General features: G+C 39.9%; 2 protein-coding genes across 4 annotated transcripts in view; one reads left to right on the top strand and one right to left on the bottom strand.

Moving 5' to 3' along the window:
• The first annotated feature begins 178 nt into the window (after positions 1 to 178).
• SFR1 (SWI5 dependent homologous recombination repair protein 1) lies at positions 179 to 5426 on the top strand. Of its 3 annotated transcripts, none has more exons than XM_026069822.1 (4): positions 179 to 194; positions 2439 to 2554; positions 3834 to 4220; positions 4437 to 5426. In XM_026069822.1, exons 2-4 carry the CDS (start codon positions 2459 to 2461, stop codon positions 4626 to 4628), a joined length of 675 nt encoding a protein of 224 aa, XP_025925607.1. In that variant the 5' UTR covers positions 179 to 194; positions 2439 to 2458; the 3' UTR covers positions 4629 to 5426. The 3 variants fall into 3 exon arrangements, with proteins under 3 accessions (XP_025925607.1, XP_025925608.1, XP_025925609.1); XM_026069823.1 differs by lacking the exon at positions 179 to 194 and adding an exon at positions 627 to 688; XM_026069824.1 differs by lacking the exon at positions 179 to 194 and adding an exon at positions 910 to 927.
• A 2451-nt stretch (positions 5427 to 7877) lies between these two features.
• The window catches only part of CFAP43 (cilia and flagella associated protein 43), a 51853-nt gene continuing 44615 nt past the window's right edge, over positions 7878 to 15115 (bottom strand). Inside the window, exons 34-40 of the mRNA XM_026069671.1 lie at positions 14901 to 15102; positions 14015 to 14127; positions 13025 to 13181; positions 12008 to 12172; positions 9999 to 10079; positions 8762 to 8915; positions 7878 to 8089 (exon numbers count right to left, since the gene is read on the bottom strand). Coding sequence (XP_025925456.1) covers positions 7932 to 8089; positions 8762 to 8915; positions 9999 to 10079; positions 12008 to 12172; positions 13025 to 13181; positions 14015 to 14127; positions 14901 to 15102 — 1030 coding nt within the window. The 3' untranslated portion in view covers positions 7878 to 7931. The remainder of the gene's footprint in view (positions 8090 to 8761; positions 8916 to 9998; positions 10080 to 12007; positions 12173 to 13024; positions 13182 to 14014; positions 14128 to 14900; positions 15103 to 15115) is intronic.

Genomic DNA, 15115 nt, shown 5'->3' with positions numbered 1-15115 from the left:
GCGCAGAGCGCCACCCGCCGGCCACCCCGGCGCAGGCGCGCTGCCACGATCCCACTGGCCCCGCCCCCTTCCCCGGAAGCGGGAAATTGAAACGGCTCCCGGCGGGCAGCCGTTAGGGCCGTTGGGAGGGGCGCGGGTGCGCAGGCGCGTGCCGCTCCGAGCCGAGGGGAAGCGGCTGTTGGTCGCGGCGGCGGGTGAGGTGCTGGCGGTTGGGGGATTCCTCTCGCGTGGACCGGGTTCCCCCCCGCCGGGGCTGGTGGTGTCGGTGCTGCCCCGAGCGCTGCCGCGCTGCCTCGTGCGGGGCCCGACGGGTTCAGAGCGCGGCCTGCGCTCCGTGCGGCGCCTCCTGCCGCTGCGAGCAGCCTCTGGCCCGGGCCGTGGCTGCTGTGCGGGCTGCGCCCCGCTTCTGCGCTGCCTCTGGGCCCTCCTCAGTGTCCTGGTCATGCGTTAGGGGTGTGTGTCGCCTCAAAAGGAGCTCCTGGGGTCTGTGACCCGCTTATGGGCTGCCCAGCCTTCTTGCTGCCTCCCCGAGGGGTGGAAAACTAGCTGGGCATGACTGTTACTGAGTGTCACTGCAGCCCCGTTTATCGGAGGAGAATGTAATGAAGTGAGTGTTGTTATGTAGTGTAGCCCTAAGCAGGAGAACTGAGGCACCTAGCGTCGGGGGGTTGTCCAAAGCCCCAAATAAGTAAGTACTGAAGGGCAAAATTGTCTTTTGCGCTTCTAGTCCAAGTTTTCCTTACTTGCTGGACAGAATTATTTCTCTGTGGGACAAATAGCATTACTGCTTGAAAATGCAAAGGATTCTTAGGCTGTGATATTTGGGAAGGCTTTAACAGTGCAGAAGAGAATTGTGAATGTGCTGCTCCAAAGAGAGTTACAGTGACAGCGTTGGTGAACCCTTGAAAAATCTTCATTGTATTTATGGTAATTTGAAGACAAATACTCTGCATTAGAACCTAAAGGCAGTGAGTCACAGGATTTCTTTGGAAAGAGTTGAACAAATGTTGCCACTAGCTCTCAGGCTTGAAATTATTTTGTTGCTTGGTGGTAAGAGATTTATTACATACTTGTGACATACTACATAGGCATGATGTAGCTTTTTCAGGGCCTCTTGCTCAGCCTGAGAAATAATAGTGATAATTTGCATTATGCTTGACAGATGCTGTGGGCTTCCCCTTTAATGCACGGATTGCCAAGATACCCAATTAATCAGACTTTTGTTCCTACATAAAGTCTTTCTTTTTTCATGAAAAACCATATGTTGAATTTTGAACAGTTGGAGGGAGTGTTGACTTGCAAGATAAATGGGTACTCATGCCCTTGTTACAGAGCCAGGAAGATCTGAGTTGCTGGATTAGTAGAGCTTTAGTATACTGAAGCTTTGGTTTGTTCTGTCCCTAATGAGGAACCCCTTTGTGCCAGTCTGGTGTTGTGCAGCAACTTGTTTACAGGTTTTTATTTTTAAGAGGCTTCTGTTTCAAAACCCCTAATTGCAATTTCCAAGTACAGGGAGGTATAACTGACAATTTTCCAGTTGCATGCTGGTCGCTAGAAGGTGTTCACAAGTGCTAAACTCACTTAAACGTTGCCAAATCAATTTAAAGTTGATACATGCTGAGAGGTATGACTTATTTTAATTAGGGTGCTTTTCTGAGCAAACTGGGGAGGCTTAGCTTTAATCTAAAATTCCAGTTGTGTAATTACTTTTTCAAGTAGTATCCCCCAAAAGGATCAAATAAAACAGTAGATTATTTTCACAGACCTGGGCACTTTTTTTTTTAAAGATTAGTTGTTTATACAGATGGACAATAAAAATCTTATGGCTCCCAGCAATTTTTTTATCTCTACTTGGGATACGACTAAATGGAAGGAGTGATTCTTCACAACCTGGCTTAGAAAGGATTAATCCTGTGAGTTTGACAAGCAGTAAGGGTCATTCAGGTTAAGAAGAAAATAAAGTTTGTTTGAAATGAGCTTTTTGCTAATAAGTTTGATGTTGCAGGATCTGACCTTGAGATTTATAGTCATACTATAGTGGGCCAAGTTGCTTCATAAATCCTGTTCATGTTTAACACTTGAAAGAGCTCACCAATGCTATAGGTGAAAAAAAGCTTACAATGAAGAATAACTGTAAACTTTTTGTAATATTTTTCTCATTTTAAAGAATACATTCTTTAGCACTTTATGAATGAGGGAGATATAATAAACAAATTTCATAGTAAGATGCTTTATACCTGGTAGTACTGTCATTCATCCTCTTGAAGTAAAGCTATTCACAAACCAAAATGCTTAGCAAACGAAATGTTTGTAGAACAACAGTTAAGAAATAGTACAGCTTATTTTCAGTCTGGGCTTTTTACTCATCTCTGCAGCCATGTGGCCATTTTAATTAGGTAAAAATGGTACTGTGCATAATTTAATCTTTCTTTTAACAGAAATTGCTTTTCATCTGAAGATGGAAGAACCAGGGTTTGATAAATCGACATCACTGTGCCATACTCCAAAGGATTCTGGGACAGCAGCTCCACAGAGCATTAGTTCAGGGAAACAGGTATGAAAACTTGTTTCCATTAATGTGACTCTTTGTGGTGACAAAGATACTTATGAGATCATCAAGTAGTCACTGAGGTACTGTTCACTGGAAGGCTAAAGGTTATAAAGCTAAAGTTAGAAGTAGCTTATGCTTAAAACTATAAGGTTTTCCAGGTAAGGAGTGCTTTTAGTATACCTTGCCCTAAATATGAAAGTCTGTTATGAATACAAAGTGATGTAGCTGTGTACCTAAAATGCTGTGTAAATGCTAATAAATTGAATAATGTAGTTTCTTTTTAGATTTTTTTTTTAAACCTCCTTTTTCAATTTTCTCTTTAGTTTCTTCAAATCCATTTTCTGGGTTCCTGTGTATGCAGAATGACTTCCTGTGACTTCTGCTTGCACTTGAGCAAAGAAATTCAGTCATCTGACTCTTGCTCTAGGCTGTTTTTTTCAAGACTCTGATATAGTCTCTCCCATGTGTTTGTGTAGCATTAAGTTAGTCTTGGTCTTGTTAAAAGTCTTACCATGGTTAATAGCCTTCTCTTTTGTGGCTTGTGACATCTTGAGCAGCTTTTCTTTAGTTTCCTATGCAGTTTCATGTGCATGGTTTTTCTTCTTAGCTCTGAATAGGGAACACACTTTGCATAAAGAACTCAATACACTCTGCTTTCAGTTTGTATATTCTCTATAGCGTCTTGCTCTACCTTGATGTTTGTCTTAACAYGCACTATGTTGATGCTGTCAAACTGACCATGGCATACGTTACTAAAAACTGGGCCAATGCTGGATAGGGCTAAATTTTAAGTGTGTCTTAAACTATCTGTCCCTCCCATATTTCAATATTTTTTCACAGGTAAAAATGTTAGATACAGATTTTTTTTTTTTAAGAAAATTTCACTTTTTATATGCTTATTAGCAAAGGTGGGGGAGGGGGGACAAAAAAATCCTTGTCTACTTGAAGCTACAGGGGAGGTTGAACAAAATGGAATAGAATTAACTAACTTAAAATATGCCATATGTCTTCTGCATTACAACTTGCATTTGGTCCTGGAAAGTTTGGAGGCACAAGATTCCCATATCTTGCAGCTATGTGCGCAAGCACACGTGAAAGGAACAAGTTAACTTTGTTCAAGTTTGTGAAAGCTATAGCAACAGTTAAGAAGTCTGGCTTTACAGTGACCTTTATGTGATGTATTCTATGTAAATAATAAACAGAATATAAATCAAAGATGAGATTATCCTGAGAAATCAGGACAATCTTTCTCTTTTTTTGGTTGTTCTTTCATTTTCTTTAGCCAATGAGTGCAGCTCTGAGGGAACGATTAAGGAAAACAAGACGTTCATTTAATGCTAGTTTTACAGTGGCAAAGCGGCTCAAAATAGACACTGAAGAAAAAGACTGTGCTGCTTCTGACAAAGCTTCTCTATCAAAGAAGAATACAGATTTTTCCAGATTACAGGATAGTCCTGAAAACCTGGAAAGAAACTGCCCTAGACACGCGTGTTTCAAAAGTTCTTTACAGAAAAACTCTCCCTGTGGATCAACAGAGAATTCTTGTGTGCTAAGGACTAATCTTAGTCACCAACAGTCCTTGGAAGAGAAAGTACGGCTGGTGAAACAAGTGCAAGAGAAAGAAGATCTACTTCGAAGGCTCAGACTGGTCAAGATGTATAGGTTTAAGGTGAGGGAAACCTCTGAAAAAGTATTTCTTAATTATTCTCTGAAGTGGAATTGACACTGAAATCCAAATTTCTTGATTTAAGCAACAATACCGATTCGCATTTTATTTGTGTGGTGTCTGTGTATTGTCTCAGGTTAAACTGTTTTACAAAAATAGATATGCAGAGTCTTAATAGTATGTGTTGTTTGCTGAAATATATTTTTATCTCAATTTCAGAATAACCTCTCTGAACTGCAGGCTTTGATAGTGAAATGGAGAAGTAGTACCCAGCTGATGCTATATGAGCTACAGTCGGCCTTTTCTGCAGATGGCAAGAAAGTCAGTCTCACTCAGCTGATAGATAATTTTGGATTAGAAGACAAGTTATTGCACTACAGCAGAACGGAAGAAGACTTTGTAGATACATAATCTACCAGTGCAAAACTTCCAATTACAAATGTGCATAATTGGAAAAGACTGAATATAAACTTGGTGTAAGAAGCGTTATTCAGACTAGCAGACTTCATGCTTTGGGAGACTTTCTCATGAGGTATTCGTAAAGCTATGTATGTAGGTATGGTAGGCACTGTAAAAGGCATTATTTTATGGAAAAGATTTATATCATATTGACTGTTTTGCAAAACCTGGCTTGAAGTTGATCAGTGAATAGTTTTAAAAAAAAAATCAAGATTTTTAATGGATAGTCTTTGATTGTCCTTGCATATTTACTTGTCTTGAAATAATGAGCGCAAGTTAACTGTCATTTCTGTTGATACTCGGATGGGGAAGTATTCAGTTCTTTGTTTATAGATATATCCCTATATTACAAATTTCTTGCTGCTGCCAGTCAGTTAATTGTGCATTTTGTGAGTTAAGTAAAGATAAATCAGTTGCATGTAGTTAATGTTCTCGAAGCTGCAATGAGTTGTTCTCCGTAGCTTTAATGATTAGTGAGGGAAATGTGCCTTAATGCAGTCATTTCTAGACACTGGTCTAGACGGTTGTCTTTTGGGAAACTGTGCCTCTGAAGCGTTCTGCCACAGTCTGAAGTAATGGGAGTGAATAAAACTGCAGCCAACATGTGTCTATTTTGCTGCTTCGTGCGAGAGCCAAGGCTTTTTCTCTCTTCAAATATGTAGGAAAACCAGGCCTCATCTACTGGGAATGCTTCAGCTACAGTGTCCTTTACCTTTCTGCAGTAAAGCTGAATAAAGCTTTAGTGTTTCATTTATCGTACTCCTTGAAATGTCTTTTTAAATTTTTTATCTTAATTTAAAATTGCTTATTTTCTCATTTTTGTTTATGCATATATTGTAGTGGCTTCTGCCTGCTTTTCTTCTCCTTATCATTTATCTAGTGTAACAGTTCATAAACATCCAACTGCCCTACAGATCTCCCTGATATGAGTATTCTTTTAAACACAGTCAGATTTCTCATTGACTGTACCTTAACTTTTTGGGGAATATGAGGCATTTCCTGTTTCCTTAATCAGGGAGTAATTTCATATTTCTCAAGGAAAATGGAAAGAAAATCAGCAAAGATCATATACCACTTCTGTGGCTTGCTAGACTTAAATTTGAGGCCACTCTTAGGAATGCTGACTGTTTCTGCCCACTGGGAATTAACGAAGAGCAACCCTTATTGCTGATCACAGTTTGAGTATTTAGCTGAAGATGCAGAAGAAATGGTGTCTTAGCACCAAAGGTGGTGGGCCTTCCTGAAGGGGGCAGTTCCCTTCCCCTGAGATCCTTGGTTAGTAGTTCTGTTGCTTCTCCTAGGGCGGTTGCAGTAGGAAGAAAAAAATCATACAAGAAAAATGGAGATGTAATTACGATCCTTACAAACCTCAATTAGATGCGATAAAGCAAAAAGCAGCAGTAGCGGGGTGTTGTATGAGGTAACAACAGAAGTCAAGTAGGGTTTGTTTTTGTTGTTTTTTTGTTAACAAGTGTAGAATTTTGCTAAACTAAGGTATCAAAGCTGTTAATGCTCTCATGATGGAATGAGTTTAGATTTGACATGAATTTATGGAAGGGAGGAATTAAGAATTGACACAGAGCATGGAAGGGGGAAATAAAACTTAGGATGCCTAAACCTACTCAAGCTACCTAGAGATCAGGCTCCAGTGGTGATAATTTTATGGAGGATTCTCTTTTTTCCTTAGCTATCTTAGAGAGATCTGGCAGGGTAAAAAACTGCATACCAGTGCTAAATGGTAGGAGATGGTAGCAAATATGTCAGAATGCCAGGCTGCCTCCAAAACCATTTTTCTTTGACTCTAGCAGTGGTGGCAGCCACAGCTACTGGCAGCTGTGGGTAACGTATGCTGTCATGAGCGGCAGCAGCTTTCAGGACAGTACCAGGTAGCACCCCTGCTCGCACAGAAGCATAGCTTCAGCCTCCTAGCAACCCGCACCCATGCGGTCACCTCTTCTGCTCTCCTGTTACGTCCTGTTACATCTCCTCTCCTTGCCAGTGCTGCGGTGCTTGCCTTGCCCTGCCGCTGCTCCTGCGCCCTGAGGAAGGGCAGAAGCTGGCACGGGCTGGGTCCTGCTGCGCAGCCAGAGCTCGAAGCCGATGCTGTGCGTGGCAGCAAACTCCTGGCAAATCCCCTGGTCACTGCGAAACGCCTTATTCCATGGGCCAGGTAAGAACAGCGGGTGCAGCTGAGGGCTCCTGCTCTAAACCATCCTGAAGTGGTTCTGCTTTATCACAGGTAGATAAAGGGAGAAAGAGAATAGTCTAGTTTTAATAAAGGTATAGAGAAAAACTGGGTGTATTTTTTCATTTTTTTGATTATATAATTTGGTAATAATCTCTTAAGTGTGAGGAGAAGGCAGCAATTGAAGGAAACAGAAGGTTAAAAGCAACTTGAAGACATCCAGTTTAAGGGCTCAACATTAAGAAAATGCTTGGATTTAAAGGAAGTCTGGAAGAATAGTTGGGTCTTTGTTTAGCATAGCTGCATGGCACTGACAGAACTGTGCATCTTGCCCATTAAAGCATGTGAGCTCTGGGTAAGGGAGAAGTATGGTTTGCAAAAGAAGCATTGAGAGTGTTTTCTTGTGCCTGTAGATCTTGATTTGTTTAATGTATGGTTGGCATAGTTGTGATACAAAACACAGGAGCCTAAACTCAAGAAGCAGCTAAAATAACGTCTTCCCCTCTTCCCCCATGGTTTTTATTCTTGTGTAAGATGCATCTAAGATGCTCACCATGTTGTTATCTAAATATTTCAAGACTAATATTTTTTGCAAGAGGGTTATAACTGATTTCCTCTCAACATTATTTTAATGAAGTTTTTAATTCCAATTAAATTCAAATTAAAAACCACAGACATTTTAGTAGGTGCAGATAAAGTTCTTGGCTTTCTTGCAGTAGTTCAACATCAAAATGTCCTAGAATTGCATACTGCAGACTACTGGATATACAAATATACCTTTTCTTCTACCATTCTACCATTTCTTTTACCATTTATTTTCTGTAATGAGCTATATGTATTTTTAGTGTTTTGATTTTATAAGTCATGTCATGAAGAGAAATATAATGTAGAAAAGATTGGGTATGAAATGTACAAAAGAGACGAACATGCATCTCTCAAACTGAAGTTCTTTTCTAAAGAAATTACAGAAGAAATCTTTTGCTGAAAGAAGAATTTATAAAGAAAAGGTAGCTGTCCAAGCTTTATTCATAGACAAGACCATGGTGTTATGCATCTACCAGGATTGTTTTTTAAAGTGTAGGGCATATTCTTGATCTCAGTCTTTCAGCTTCTGCCTGAAGAACTTTAAGCTGTACTTCCTGTTCCTTTATATCATCCCGTAGCCGCTTCTGCCTCAAAATCTCTCGGTAACGCTGCTGTGCAATCTTTTCAGAAACAAGCTGTGTGTCTGCATAAAACAAAATATAATGATTAGCATGTACTTGTAGAGGAAGCATAGTCTATATCTTTATTGGAGCTGCTCTAGGGTTACTCAAAGTTCTGTAATAAAATAGGCCAGCATTCAAAAAGAAAATGCTCACAGTTGAACTTAATGTATTTATTGTAGTGAATACCAAAATTTTCAACAAGGCACTGGACATGCTTCCTTGCCTTTCCAGCAAGTACTCACTGCTTTGAAAATCTAACTGTTTTACTGTTGAAAAAAATCTATATAGTTTTCCTAATAGTGTATACACTTTTCAGCTTCATGCTACTTACTCTTTTCTCTTGAATGTGTGCAAAGAAGTGAGTTGAACTGTTTGGAGAAAGAATGAAGGTATTTTGCTCAATAAAGGTATTAATAACTCAGCACTTTGACTCAAATAGTTTCAGCAATTTAGTCAATTAGCTTGGGTTACAAGAGCAACGATCTCTAGCATATCGAACAACAGTCTCCTGAGCATACTGAACGCGGAAATTGCTGTGTTAGAAAGGGCACTACTAACTGCACATACAGTGAGAGATGTGTGTGCCTTGCCCAGGGGCTGATGCTGAGGGAGAACAGGACTGTCCAGCCCTGGAGATGTTTTCTCAATGTTCTTCGCTTATGACTTAAAGTGCATTACTGACTGTGACTCACCAGCTGCCTCAAAGATGTGCTTCCTTTCTGAAACAGACACAAGCATTTCCTGCAGCTCCAGGCTGAGCTTGTAGTTTGCTTGCTCCTTTAAACTGATGCACTTCTCCAGCTCTTTAATTATTTTCTGACAGTTCTTCACATTCTTCTTGTGCAGCTGTCCATTTCCAAATGAATAAAGCAAATGTATGTGATAATATGAAAGGTGCTCTGACAAATTTCAATGGAAACCTATCATCTTCCACACCACATTGTAGCTCAATTCATTTTTATATATTTTGACTGCTAGCACATTATAGCTTTATGTTGTATACCACCATTCACACATATTGTATTCCAGTATGCTTAATGGCGTTCTAATATAAAGAAGAAGGAATAAAGAGTTAGGGGTCAGGGAGAGGTATATACTAAAGGTAAGATTTAAGAGGCAAAGTGGGGAAAGGAAGTCAGTGCAGTCAGTGAGGTGAGAACACTCTCTTGGCTACTAGGAAGAAAAGGCTGTTGTGCTGATTTTAGTGAAGCTGTCTGAGGGAATGTAAAGGGACAGGGTAAATATTAAAGGTTGAAGAGAAACTCGGAGAAAATGGAGGCTGATGTCAGCTACAGTAACCTGGAGTAAATCCAGTGGAATCTCTTAAAAACAAGGACAATTATAATTTGAATGATGAAACAGATGAGGGAGCCAGTGAATCAGACTGTCATATGCAGGGCACTGTGATATTATGAACATGCTGGCGCTTCGGAGGAGAAAGCATTAAGCAGTGAAGATGTGGAAGAATGCTTCACTAGAAATGGAAGAATGACTTATATAGGCAATGCTGTGTAGGAAGTGATAAGCAGATCTGCATTCAGATGCTCAGGAAGGCAAGCATGTAATTCCAATAACAGAGCGTGTAGATTTATCTCCACAGGGTTTATCTATGCTGCAGTCAATGTATGATGACTGCCTCCAGAGACTTTAGATACTGGCCAGTTGACTGACAGTGACAGTGTTGCTGTGACAGCTCAGAGCAAGTTGAAGAAACTACTGAATGCCAGGTGAATAAATACATGGGTATATGTATTCGTGTGCGTGTGCTGTTGTGGCTATGCTGCAAGCAGCCCTTGAATTAGTTGAAGAGTTAGTATGACTACATCAGTTGCACTTACGCCTTACAAACACCTTTTGCTAAGGAAGGAGAGGAAATGCATTTAAACTAAGGGTGTGTTTCTCAAATGTGGTTGTTCATTTGGGATTTACCTTATCCATGACACTGAGAGTCTGCTCCATCATTGAAACCTGGTGGGTGATGCGGCTGTCATAGTTCGGCACAGTTAGGAACTGAAGAATTAGAAAGAAACCAGATTAAGCCTGTTTGTTTTCAACAGTTCTACCCTTCTGTAAAGGCAATCATACTACATGAAACTCAGAAAATTGGAATTCTGCACAGTGGAAAGCATTACTAGTGATCGTAAAGGGACATTCTAAAGGTAGTCTTGGATGCTGCATGAATACTAGACTGAACGGCTGTTAAAAAGAATGTTCTCTGTGTGTTGAATGCAAATAAACAAAGACCAAGCCAGTTTATTAATAGAGGTTGTCCAAAAACCCAAGCTACACTTTTTCTTATAAGGTAGCCTAATTTAGCACAGATGGAGGCCAAAGTCTGTCTTTAGGCCAGGGAAAGGAATATTTCATTGTCAAGTGGCTTCCTAATAATTCTTACTTTTATTGTTCTTATATCTGCATAGTAATTTCTCTATATCTAAGAGAATTTATTAAAGATTTATTAAAGATAGATGTAATACTCCACTTTCTGGAATATCATCACACCAAACTGACAACCAAAAATGTGAGATTTTGTGGACTGTTCCAGTTAAAAGAGGAGAAACAGGATGGAGTCAGTCTTTCCTGTTTTCCTGACACAGGAAAGACCCAGCAGGCTCCTTTCCTACAGCACTAAACCGCTTTCCGTCACTGTTTCACTAATAGCCCTCTCTTTCCAGGCCTTCTCAGGTCCTTGCCCTCAGGCATTTATCTGGGCTGTCTTTCTTTCTACTCCTATTATTTGTGTCTCTGTTGCCTTGCTTTTCCCACTGATACCACAATCCTACTCAAAGAATAAAGTCAAGCCCCTCAGAGCATTCAAATTCTGAGTAAACTCATCTATGCCTCTGCTATGGGCAAGGACAAGTCTGTGTCTCACCAATATCTGAAGGACAACAGTTCTGGTCATCAGTATAAATGAAGTTTCACCTAACATATTACAGCAACACCCTGGTGATAAATTTGCTGCAGCAACTTTTCAGCGCATGGTAACCTCTCTAGGAAGCTGTTTTGCTGGTGTTAGTTACAGAAGTCCCCTGGCTGCAATTCAGAAGTAAACAAGCAGTTCAGAGAATGGAAGAACTAACAAAGCCTCAGCAAAGCCCCCCCCTTTTTTTTTTTTAATGTTTTGATGGAATTGCAATATCCTCACCTGCTTCCCTTCTCCAACCTTCTTTCTTCTCCCTCTGCTCTACAGCTCTTCTCACTACAGTATTCCAGCTTCCTCATAACCAAACATCCCCTACTCCAAACTTTTATTTCCCCCACCTCATCACCACAGAACCCAGCTTTCCCAGCAGTTGTCTATATCCCAATCTCCAATACCCTGAAGCTTCCCCTACACCCTCTGCTCTTCCTCCCTCTTTCTCCCTGCGATGTCCTTGGCGCTCTCCCACACCCCTTACCTATGTCTTTTGGCCTGCCAGCTGGCCTTGTTCATAGCGATGTGGGTGCTGACCGGCTGCTGCCTCTTGTCTGCCAGGCAGAGCAAACAATTCTCTGCCTTTCTGCTGCTGGTGGTCCAAAAAATGGCAGCGGGGCTCAAGGAGGCTTCGGTAGGAACTGACTGCTGAGCTAATGTTATGGTATTTCTATGATACAGCAGGTGAGGGCGCTTCAGACCTTTCGCTTTAAAAGGTTTTGGTGCTTGACTTAAAAATCAGTTCCTTGGGGCTGTAAAATCCTGATATCTTACTCTCAGTGCCAATTTAGATATGCCAAGAGTTAGGGCTAATGTTGCTCTTGTTTATACCTGAACATCCCAAAGAACTTAATTACTGAACAATGTCAAGAGCAAAACTTACGTTTGAAAGCTGAATTGTTGACCTACCAGGCATCAAGTTTCTCTGTAGTTGAAAGGCAATTAAGAGACATAAACCATGGTACCAGAATAGGCAGCAAAATTTCTGTGTTCGAAAGGCAAATTAGAGAAAGTAACTCACTAGCTGGTGATCTTTTGAAATGCGTAGTGTTAGAATATCCCGAGCCTTCTGTTTCAGATCTTCTATCTGCATTTTCATTTTCTTGTGTTCCCATTCCAGCTGAAATATCCCTTTAGAGAAGTCTTTACATTCCACCATGCTAGCAATTTTCTTTTCTCCTTCAGCCTGAAAAAAAGGATTAATCTTAATTAACACACTTTATGGATTACAGAATAATTATCTGTAACTGGATGGGCAAGCCTCCAAAGTCGTAATTTTAGTAAGGGAAACGTGCCATACTGCAGTCTCTTTCCAGACTTAGCTCCAGATGGTTATCTTTTGTGGAATTTTGTTGCCTTTTAGGCACAGTGCCACAGCCTGGGATTATAGAAGGAGATGAAGAAAATTACAACTAACCACTCTCTCTGTCCTCCTATCTTATTAAAATGCTCAGGCACTTTATCTCCACAAAATATAAACTTGCTCTGTATCAGGTATTCTGCAGTTGTTACTGAAGCCTTTGTGCAGTAGCAGTAAAAAGCAATTTTTTGTACAGCTAAAATGGCTAAGAAAATAACCTTTAATGAGACTATGAAAAACTAAGTGTATTAAGTATGATGACCAATTCCACATTACATAAAAAGCTGTATTAATTTTTTAAATCTTACTATAAGCTATTGGTCACTTGTTTCCTAACATGACTATATGTTTGCCTTGAGGGAATTCTAGGACTGGTGTCCAGGATATTAGCATTCTCTATTTACAGCATGTGTGTAAGTGATGGTGTGTCTAAAAACTCTTGCTATTCCATTGATCTGAATTGTATTGATCAAACATCAAGAAAGCAGTTTGTACTGCAATCTTTATATTATGATAAGAGACATTACAGAATTCTTAGCAGTTTCAAGATTACAACTGAGCCTACTGGTGTGTGGTAATGAATTGAAACTAGATGTCAAACTGGAGAAAAAGTACAGCCCTTGAAGGGCAACACTTTTGTTTAAAGACTTTAAATTTACTTCAGATAATGTATATTACCATGATAGTGCAATTCAGTTCTTCAATAACACTCTTATTAATAAGAATGGCATCAGTGAAATCTGGGAGCTCAGTACTTTCCAATTCCACCTGTCCTTGTTTTAGCAAAAATTGGACAGTCAAATTCAATTGAAGTTTCATCTTCTCCTCCCGCAGCCTAAAATGGCAGAAAACCAAAAGCATTTAGTGATTTTATCATGCTTATATAAATCCTTCCATGATTCTCAAAACTTTCATGTTTATTGCTGATAAGATGTATGTTCATGTAGGGTTTACTCTTTCAGGTTTAGCCTGTTTTCTATTTGCTCACAAAATGACTTCAAAATTTGCAACTTATTTCTAGACATAATGTTCTCAACCACTGGAATCTGTTTTCTTAACACACTGTAGCAGATGTTCTGAAGGAAAATGTCCTTACTGAGCAAAAGCCGTAACAATAATTGAAAAGAAAATACAGAGAATTCCAAGGCAGCACCTCTCTTGTATAATTTATGCTGGGGTTTGTTGCTGAAGGACAATGAATGTGAAAATTGTGCCGTGTACATGAAAAAAAGAAAAATTACAATTCCAAACAGCTCTGTGAAATCAGGACTCGTGACTGAGCAGCATATTACAACTGGGAGTGATCGCTGCAGCTTCTTTAGGCCAACATGAACAAAGTTTACCTGAGCCAGACAGAACAAGTATGGCCTTGAAGGCTGCTTGGGATTCTGTGTGTGATGTAGTTTTTTGGACAGTTAGTTTACACCGAAGATCACACTGCCATGCTTACTGATGTTGTTACACAAGATGCTAGATTAAAACTTGTTTGGGCCCTCCCACGCATGCTGCAATCATACCTCACTGTAGAAATATCTTAGCTCTCCTCTTTGAGAGAATTCTAGATATGAGTGGTAGAGAACGCAGCTGTCTAATGCTGCATGTGACTCTTGGTTCTATGTCGGTGGAGAACTAAAATGTAGCTAAACATAGGAAAACAAACAAAATTACCATGTGAGTTCTTGGAAAATGTTTCCTATTTCTGACTTCATCTTCTCATCATCATCCATTCTTCTCTGGAGAAAGGCCTGCATCTCTGCTAATGTTAGGGCTTTCCACTTCACCTAAGCAAGCAACATCATGACATTCTGAACTTGTTCAACTTCAGGAGTATGTGAAGGCAAGCCTCTTCAAGAACTGAGAGGACAAGATTTTTAGAAGACATATGTCTGTATAAATAGGCGACCTGATGTTTTAAGCGTCCCAGTAAAGCACATGAGACATAGAAGTTACAATTCTTGCACTCTGCTCCAAAAATCATTTATTCATTTATGCATGGTTTTTTCACAAGAAGGGAAATCTCATTGCCTTCTCTTTTGATCAAATATATCCACGTCTCTGAATAATTCAGATTTATACCTTCACACTCTTAAACTAATAGTTTAATAGAGCTTTCTAGCAACACCCTTTATTAAGACTTGCTCTTGGTGTTCTAGAAGAAAATGAGTATGCATTGGGGCAGATGTAGCATGCCAGTGTGAGATAGACTCCAACAGGCAATGAAAATCAAATACCTTAATAGTTTTTTGGTTTGGATAAATAAAATGAAACAAAATTCTATGAAGCCATGCCAAGGTCCTAATCATTTTGATCAAATTCTCCTACATTCATATAGTAATGTTTCCTCTGGAGGAGAACTAGAGCTGGTTTCCTTTGATGACATTTCTATTATTTTGAATTGAACAAAAGGTGACCAGAAGTAACATAGACGCAAATACAGCTTATGTATGCTGCATTGCCATTTCACCACTCACCCAACCCTACACTTGAACCCCACAGAAGGTTAAGACCTGAAAATATCAAAAAGTATAGTGGCAAAATAAAGCATTTTACATACTAGCTGCTCACTCTCCATTTTTTTTCGTCTAGCTAGACAAAAACGGTCCCATAAAGATGGATCTAGGCCATTAGGCATATGTTCAGGTTTATCCAATTCATCCATGGCTTTCATTAAAAGGGTAAGTGCTTCTTTGTAATCTTCGCCTGAATGATCTCCATATGGGCTAGCAGTGTCAAGGAGCACTTTCATCTTCTGGGTCCTAATGTACATAG

Source organism: Apteryx rowi, unplaced genomic scaffold (assembly GCF_003343035.1).
Source record: "Apteryx rowi isolate R43461 unplaced genomic scaffold, aptRow1 scaffold_3, whole genome shotgun sequence".
Taxonomy (NCBI): Eukaryota; Metazoa; Chordata; class Aves; order Apterygiformes; family Apterygidae; genus Apteryx; species Apteryx rowi.
Note: the sequence above shows the minus strand (reverse complement) of the source record. Positions and strands in the feature narration are given on the sequence as shown.

What these genes read in the sequence shown, in the direction of transcription:
- SFR1 (XM_026069822.1), top strand. Translation starts at nt 2,459, where the DNA reads ATGGAAGAACCAGGGTTTGATAAATCGACATCACTGTGCCATACTCCA. An exon ending in GCATTAGTTCAGGGAAACAG is followed by an intron (nt 2,555 to 3,833) that starts GTATGAAAACTT and finishes CATTTTCTTTAG; the next exon opens with CCAATGAGTGCAGCTCTGAG. An exon ending in TCAAGATGTATAGGTTTAAG is followed by an intron (nt 4,221 to 4,436) that starts GTGAGGGAAACC and finishes TCTCAATTTCAG; the next exon opens with AATAACCTCTCTGAACTGCA.